General features: G+C 43.1%; 1 protein-coding gene across 1 annotated transcript in view; it reads left to right on the forward strand.

Moving 5' to 3' along the window:
- Positions 1 to 8,903: 8,903 nt before the first annotated feature.
- Positions 8,904 to 9,168, forward strand: part of LOC135572721 (putative uncharacterized protein DDB_G0271606) — a gene marked incomplete at its 3' end in the record, with an annotated part of 5,130 nt that continues 4,865 nt past the window's right edge. Inside the window, exon 1 of the mRNA XM_065021148.1 lies at positions 8,904 to 8,978. Within this exon, the coding sequence (XP_064877220.1) occupies positions 8,904 to 8,978 (75 nt within the window). The remainder of the gene's footprint in view (positions 8,979 to 9,168) is intronic.

The following is a 9,168-nucleotide window of genomic DNA, read 5'->3' on the forward strand; positions in this document are numbered from 1 at the left end:
AGCTTTGTGTAGGGAATGAGACGCCGAAGGCCTCTTTTCAAGTGTTGATACCTCATCATGCAAATCACAAAAGAGCTTCAAACTTTGACATTTTCAATAGGAGCTCCAAATATTTTACCTTTATTTAACCAGGCAAGTCAGTTTAAGAACAAATTCTTATTTTCAGGGGCAGAAAGACGGATTTGTACCTTGTCAGCTAGGGGGTTTGAACTTGCAACCTTCCGGTTACTAGTCCAACGGTCCAACCACTAGGCAACCCTGCCGCTCCTTGACGATATGCTGGTGGTCATGACATTTTTTTAAGCCGGTGATTGTGAAGCAAATAACTTCCGGTCTCACGGTGATTGACCGCTAACTAACATAAACACATGTAGCGTCTCTTGGCTTCCACACAACCTACAAGCCACTGATGCAGACCGACCGTTGGAACATCTACATTCTAAAAAGACTAATAAATAAATGTAAAAATAGCTTACGGCATCACAATAAATCCATGATTTATTATAGACAGGTCTAAAAACATGATATGAACAAAATGTAGTCTATTTCAAAAGAACAGAATTGCATACTCTGAGTTGTCCTTATCTTACACCCTGATCTGGCTCTATATGCCATGTGGCTGTGGGCTTTAGTTGTGATACAAACGTTGTGCTATACGTTTTGATTTTTAATATATTTTAAGGCTGCGTGATGCGACTCTAATGATGGTTTGGAAAAAGCTTCATGAAAAGGTGCACACTTCATCAGTCTCTCATTCACAATTTGACATGCACTTGATAATGCCACAAATTCCCAGGTGGCATCCCCTTCCTGTAATTCCCCTCCCTAAAAAAAGACATCCCCTTCGTGTGGCTATAATCCCCCCCCCCCTAAAAAAATACATGCCTCTCCGTGTGGCTATAATTCCCCCCCCCTAAAAAAATGCATGCCTCTTCGTAGCTATAATTTCCCCCCTAAAAATACATCCCCTTCGTGTGGCTTTAATTCCCCCCTAAAAAATACATCCCCTTCGTGTGGCTGTAATTCCGCCCCCCTAAAAAAATACATCCCCTTCGTGTGACTGTAATTCCCCCCTCCCCTAAAAAAATACATGCCTTTTGCGGGCAGTGGCCGTTATGCACTTGGGTTGAATCTAAAAATTACTGTGCATTCGAAAAGTTTTCAGACCCCTTGACTTTTTCCACATTTTATTACGTTACAGCCTTACTCTAAAATGTATTAAATAGTTTTTTTCCCTCATCCCACAACACATAATACCACATAATGACAAAGCAAAAAAAGTTTTTTAGATTTTTTTTGGCCAATCTACAGAACAAAACCCTGTAATGGCACATATACATAAGTGTTCAGGCCCTTTACTCAATATATTTTTGTAGCCCCTTTAGCATTGATTACAGCCTTGAGTCTTTTTAGGTGTGATGCTACAAAATTGGCACACCTGTATTTGGTGAGTTTCTCCCATTCTTCTCTGCGGATCCTCTCAAGCTCTGTCAGGGTGGATGGGGAGAGTACCTGCATAGCTATTTTCATGTCTCTCCAGAGATGTTTGATTGGGTTGAAGTCTTATAGCTGGGCCACTCAAGGACATTCAGAGACTTTTCCCGAAGCCATGCCTTTATTGTCTTGGCTGTGTGCTTAGGGATGCTTAGGCATGTTGTCCTGTTGGAAGGTGAACCCTCACCCCAGTCCGAAGTCCTTAGCGCTATACAGCAGGTTTTCATCAAAGATCTCTCTGTACTTTGCTCCGTTCATCTCCCCTCAACTCTGACTAGTTTCTCAGTCCATGCCGTTGAAAAACATCGCCAGAGCATGATGCTGCTACCACCTTGCTTCACCGTAGGGATGGTACCAGGTTTCCTCCAGATGTGAGGCTTGGCATTCAGGCCAAAGAGTTCAATCTTGGTTCCATCAGACCATCAGACCAGAGAGGCTTGATTGTTGGAGTTCTGCAGATATGGTTGTCCTTCTGGAAGATTCAGATTCAGAGGAACTCTGGAGCTCTACCAGAGTGACAATCGGGTTCTTGGTCACCTCCCTGATCAAAGCCCTTCTCCCCCGATTGCTAAGTTTGGCCGTGTGGCCAGCTCTAGGAAGAGTTTTCTTTCAGGATGATAGAGGCCACTGTGTTCTTGGAGACCTTCAATGCTGCAGAAATGTTTTGGTACCCTTCCCCAGATTTGTGTCTCAAAACAATCCTGTCTCGGAGCTCAACGGACAATTCCTTAGACCTCTTGGCTTGGTATTTGATCTGAAATGCACTGTCAACTTTGGGACCTTATATAGATAGGTGTGTGCTTTTCCAAATTATGTCCAATCAATTGAATTTACCACAGATGGACTCTAATCAAGTTGTAGAAACATCTCAAGGAGGATCAATGGAAACCGGATGCATCTGAGCTCATTTTCGAATCTCATAGCAAAGGGTATGAATATTTATGCAAATAAGGTATTTGTGTTTTTTATTTGTTATGAATTTGCACATATTATAAAAACATATTTTCACTTTGTTATTTTAGGGTATTGTGTGTAGATTGATGAGGAAAAAAAGTTATTTCACACATTTTAGAATAAGGCTGTAAGGTAACAAAGTGTGAGAAAAGTCAATGGGTCTGAATATCTCCCGACTGTACTGTTTAACTCCCTTCTTCTTTGTTCTCACTCACATGGCTTTCTCAGATATTTCAATTCTTAGTAGCCAATGCGTCATATGATCGGGTCCTTCTCACAGGCTACAAGTGAAGACAGACACATCGGGGACGCTACTGTGCTCGTCCATATTGAATTATGAGGCACATATTGAAGACGTTGGAAGAACTGTCCACATTTACTTTTCATCAGCCAACAAGATGAGTAGACTTAGTGAACAGCAAAACCGCTAGCCTATGTCAATCTACTATCTCCCATAGTACAAAAGTTGACCTATTCGATTCTGGTTGAGAAATAAATATTCCAAACATAGTCTGGGACAGTTGTGGGATGCGCTAGATCCCAAATTAAAACAATCACTAGCATAAATATAAAAAATGTTGTAGCAATGGGGCTGATGCAGCAGATCTACATGTTAAACAGTGTTGATAAAATATTAAGTCTATTTCTTCACATTATAAGCACAGCAACGTGCACATGGCAGTAGGCTGTAAGAGCAAATGTTCCAAAATGCAATCAATTAGCGGGAAAACACCATTCTCAAAAGTGATTGGTAAAAAAAATGTGATTTTTCATGTAATGCTTTTATTATAAAGGTAAATTTCTATGTATGTATGCCAGTTGTAAAGTGGATTAATGTGCTAAATTTTAAGTCGTTTGGCCACTTTAGTTGTGATACAAACCTTATCCCACCACATATGCCTATGGGCTAGGCTGCATGAGGGGTTCGACTATGATTTGATGGTTCATTTTCATGCCAGCCAGTTAGGCTATACTCCTGTTGTAAAGAATAGCAATGCGCTTAATTTTCGTAAAGTTGATAAATAAATGTAACAAGGCCTAGCCTATAGAGAGCTAATGGGATCCTCCTCTTTTTAATAGAGGCCATCAAAACTGGGTTGCAAAGCCTATACAAAGGTTGCGCAACGTAAGCTCATGGACTCTCATTAACCCTTCTGCTTTGCTGAAAAAAATGATGTCCATTGTGGTATGGGTTAGATTGACCTGCACAGATTAAACACATTCTAGACAGTCAAAAAATCAAGTAAAAACAGACTCAACATGATTTTGTCTCATCAGACTTTTCAGAAAGAAGAAATACAAGAACATTTATTAAAAAAAACACATTATTTAAGAACTATTTGTTTAACATATTTCCTTTCTCACAAACAAGCATTTTTTTGTTTGGAGGTTATTTTCGAGTGTCTGTGTCAGAGATCTGCTACTCTCACACTGAAAAGGAGACGCTTGGGAAAGATCCTTTTCACCCAAACATAAATATAAAAGTGCAACCAGAACCAGTCAAACATCAAAGACACTTGTTTAATTTGGATCCGTGCAAATATCTATACACATAAAAGCCTTCAGGTCAAAATGACCCACAACATCATGTTTGTATACGAAAATCTACACAGACGTTCCACAACAGTGTGTCCACATTTTGAAGTTAGGTTCATGACCCTAAATGAGGAAAAGTAATTTAATTTCATGGAGAAGAAGAGAGGTTAGCTAAAGTTTTAGATAACTCGAAAGTGGAAATGGGTCAAATTGTCCTGCAACATAATAGGGGGGTTAGGGATTTGATTACATTTTCGATTACCTTCTCATCAATGTCAGAGTTATTACAGGGACAATAGAGTGCCGAGTACCAGCCTGTTAGCATGTTTGGTATGCTACTAATGACCACATCTTGGAGAACCCTAATTACCATGACTAGAGGGTCACGTTGAATGTGACTGCCGTCCTGTCTCGTGACTGCCGGTGTGGCAGTAAAACGGTCACCATAACAACCCTGAGGTGTCCGGCAAGGTGAGCATCGACTACCTCAGGCAATGGACAGAGGAAAGGCTACACAAGACTCGCCAACCATTAGCACGTTTGTTGTCATGAATCTTGCCCTGGAGGCAGAACTGAGCGATGTTTGCTAGATGGCCCGGCTGAAAAGTCCAAACTGCCTATACAATTCACAAAAACAAGTGTAAGATTAGGGTTAGGCTTTACAATCAGATTGTATGACTTTGTGACTCTGCCAGCTAGTGACCACTCTGCAGTTGCCTGCAGGTTCATTTTCATGACAAAAAATGCCAAACTGCCAAACCTCTGTAAATCTAAATCTAAATCTAATCTATTTCTCTCCATGAATGACATTTCTGCCCAGTTACACCTTGAGTTACATGGAAACCCTTATGGCAAAACTACCTCTATCCTTCAACAAGATCAATGATGTGACCGCTGAGGACCAGTGTATCCCAAGTGCCGGGGATATTTGTAAACCTGTAATTGACAGGCGTTTAATTGCTCACAACACCCAGACAGACACCTGGGAATGGCAGAAAGGGAGGAAGGAGGAGGATGGAAAAGGCTGCCATTAAGACATTAACCATGAATGTAAGACAAACCTGAGCATATGTCTATTTTATCTCCTGGCCCCTGAGAGCAATTTGCTGAAGCATTTCGGCGGGTGGTAGAGACCAGAAAATCCCCCAGAAGCCCCCTGGAGTAAGGGCCGTAGGCTGTCTCAGCGCGAACACGCCTCGCAACAGTCCATTTTCTGCTTCCAGCGGCAAGGTTTGGCTCCCCACCACCACCACAGCATTAGATCCATGGTTTAAATACACATTTAAGGGCTTTATTGGCTTGGGAAACATATGTTAGCATAGCCAAATCGAGTGAAATAATAAACAATAGAAAATGAACAGTAAACATTACACTCACAAAAGTTCCAAAAGAATAAAGGCATTTCAAATGTCATATTATGTTATATACAGTGTTGTAACGATGTCATAACGATTCATCCCACAGCGACCTCACTATATTATCCACATGTTACTGGGCTGATTCCATAGTCAATTAAGCATACTATATATATTCTACCTTTGTTTCATTTCCTTTTTCCCTTAGATATATACACTACCGTTCAAAAGTTTGTGGTCACTTAGAAATGTCCTTGTTTTATTGTTTTTTTTGTCCATTAAAATAACATCAAATTGATCAGAAATACAGTGTAGACATTGTTAATGTTGTAAATTACTTTTATAGTTGAAAAGGGCATATTTTTTATGGAATATCTACATAGGCGTACAGAGGCCCATTGTTACGAATCCCTTTTGGCCCGACAGTCTAGGGGGGATGGTAATGAGACCCGTAACATAACTCATGCAAATTATTATTGTGACAAAGTAAAAGTGTGCACGAAATAACCACGACAACAGAAATCTACCGTCAAACTCTAGGTTTATTTATAAACACACGGTAATGGGGGGGGGGAGCAGGAAAAGGGGCTGAGCTGGACCCAAGGAAAGAAACAATAAGTATTCAAAAACACCCCTAAGCTAGACTAGCCTACTTTAACAACAGCTAACTAATTAACCAAAAATACAGTGGGTGGTCCGCCCAGTTCTAACTAGTGTATTTAACAAAGTTCACCTACAGGTAGTGTATGCCCATGGGCGACTTGTCTTGGTTTCCCCTTTTTCCCACCAGCAACAAACAAACACCATAACCAAAAACAATACTCACAGGTGATGACAAAGTGCTATGGAGGTGCTTAAACAAAAGAGAGGTTAATACACAAAGAGAGAGTGAAACACAGAGACCTACAGACATGGCATTTACAGAGAGATTGAGCTAGAGATTGAGCTAGAGATTGAGCTAGAGATTGAGCTCCAGAACAAACAAATGATGGGGTTTTTAAACCATGGGGAAGGAACTGTGATAGGATAGGAAGTAGGAGGAGGTGTGTCTTCTGATTGATGATTGATTGTTGACTGATTGGGGAGTGATGGTTTTCACCTGTGAGGGGAGAAGGAGAGAAAAGAAACACACACACAGGATACACACACACAGGATAACTGTATCCGTAACACCCGTTATTAGCAACCATCATTCCTATGTTCCAATGGCACGTTGTGTTAGCTAATCCAAGTTTATCATTTTAAAAGGGTAATTGATCATTAGTCTTTTGCAATTATGTTGGCACAGCTGAAAACTGTTGTACTGATTAAAGAACCAATAAAACTGTCCTTCTTTAGACTAGTTGAGTATCTGGAGTATCAGAATTTGTGGTTTCGATTACAGGCTCAAAATGGCCAGCAACAAAGTACTTTCTTCTGAAACTCGTCAGTCTATTATTGTTCTGAGAAATGAAGGCTATTCCATGCGAGAAATTGCCAAGAAACTGAAGCTCCCATACAACACTGTGTACTACTCCCTCCACAGAACAGCGCAAACTGGCTCTAACCAGAATAGAAAGAGGAGTGGGAGGCCCCGGTGCACAACTGAGCAAGAGGACAAGTACATTAGAGTGTCTAGTTTGAGGAACAGACGCCTCACTGGTCCTCAACTGGCAGCTTCATTAAATAGTCTCAACGTCAACAGTGAAGAGGCGACTCCGGGATGCTAGCCTTATGGGTTGCTAACCCTATAGGATTCTAGCCCTATGGGATACTAGCCCTATGGGATGCTAACCCTATGGGCTGCTAATCCTTTGGGATGCTAGCCCTATAGGATGCTAGCCCTATGGGATGTTTGCCCATGGGATGCTAGCCTTATGGGTTGCTAGTCTTATGGGATGCTAGCCTTATGGGATGCTAGCCCATTGGATGCTAGCCCTATGCGATGCTAGCCTTATGGGATGCTAGCCCTATGGGATGCTAGCCCTATGGGATGCTAGCCTTATTGGATGCTAGCGCTATTGGATGCTAGCCCTATGGGATGCTAGCCTTATTGGATGGTAGCGCTATTGGATGCTAGCCCTATGGGATGCTAGCCTTATTGGATGCTAGCCCTATTAGATGCTAGCCCTATGGGATGCTAGCCTTATTGGATGCTAGCCCTATGGGATGCTAGCCTTATTGCATGCTAGCCCCATTAGATGCTAGCCCTATGGGATGCTAGCCTGATTGGATGATAGCCCTATTAGATGATAGCCCTATGGGATGCTAGCCTTATTGTATGCTAGCCCTATTAGATGCTAGCCCTATGGGATGCTAGCCTTATTGGATGCTAGCCCCATTAGATGCTAGCCCTATTAGATGCTAGCCCTATTGGATGGGTCTCTATTACATGCCCAGCATGGGAGGGAGGTGATGGCATACTGTGAGAACAAAGCCAGGAAATGTTGTTTCTCCTGTCTCAATGAGGGACTTGAAGTGACCATTCCACCGGACAATGTTTTCAACGAACAACTGTAACATTCTTCACTACAACATTCACCAACATGTTTTGAGTGTCATGTCGAGGGTATCGTCTATGCACATGAGTGGCAGCCGCGGATGGCTAGCAAGGACACTGAGGAGGGATCTTGAACTTGACAGAACCCGAAAGCCGCTGTCTCTGCCCAACAGTGTTTGTGCAAAGTTGTAGAAAAACACCATTTGTTTTCCCCAAACTGCGACAACGTTAACATTTACGAAGCGGGGAGTAAGAGGGAGGGAGGGGGGTGTATGGGAGGTCCATCTGGCACTATGGGATGTCCTTGTCGGCGAGGGGGTACGCAGCTTGGACAAGGAGTGAGGCGACAGATGCCAAAAAAAGGACAAGGAAACAAAAGAAGGAGGAGGGCTGCAGCTGGCACCTGAGGGTGATGTACCCTTGACACCCGCATGCCTTCCCCTGATGAGACAGACAATGAACGCAAGAAAGTTTGTGTGTGTGTGTGTGTGTGTGTTTGTGTGTGCATATTAGTATATGTGTATGAGTGTGTGTGCTTGCATATGCGTGTGTGTGAGGTGGGTTGACTTTTTCTGCTGCCTCAGCTCCTTGGAGGTGTGTGTGTGTGTGTGTGTGTGTGTGTGTGTGTGTGTGTGTGTGTGTGTGTGTGTGTGTGTGTGTGTGTGTCGTCGAGGGGCCCTAACCCTGGCCCCAGGTAGACCAGCCAAGCTGTGTCCAATCAGCACTTCGCCTGCCTGCCGGTAAATTAGCCCTAGCAATATGCCACACCGCTCACCTCTCTCTCCTGCACGCTATTGTTCATGCCCTTGACAGAAGTGTGTATGGGTGTGTGATTGTCTGTGTCTGTGTGCTCCTATTGTTAGCGGGGAAATATTTCATCAGCCTTGCTGCGAGAGATGGCGCAGCGGTTGGCTCCGGTATGGTGGCCCGCTGGGCCCAGTGTGTGGTGGGTGTAATGAGGCCACAAAAGAATTCCAGCATGAGAGTGCGGGTGCTCCTCTCAATGCCCACGTGCACACGTCCGGTCTGGGCCATGGATGACGGACCAGGTGGGGTGGATTGGAACATGGATGTTCTGTTCTATGATGGGGACCCCCATGCTGCAACAGATCAGTGGAGAGGTTGGACTGTCGAAGCCCAAAGCTCTGGCAGGTAGTCAGGTGACAATCCCCCCCCCCCCTCCTGGGGATATATTGTGGCACCTTTGTTGGTTTGCCAATAATCAATATCGCTTGAACATTGACAAGGTTAAAACTCTTAATACGATCTGTATGTATAGTAAAGTCATCCTGGTACACTGTCCTCACTTTACTACACTGTAGTAATGAGACTATATACATGGAGTACCAG

This window comes from Oncorhynchus nerka, linkage group LG8, assembly GCF_034236695.1.
Source record: "Oncorhynchus nerka isolate Pitt River linkage group LG8, Oner_Uvic_2.0, whole genome shotgun sequence".
NCBI classification, from domain to species: Eukaryota; Metazoa; Chordata; class Actinopteri; order Salmoniformes; family Salmonidae; genus Oncorhynchus; species Oncorhynchus nerka.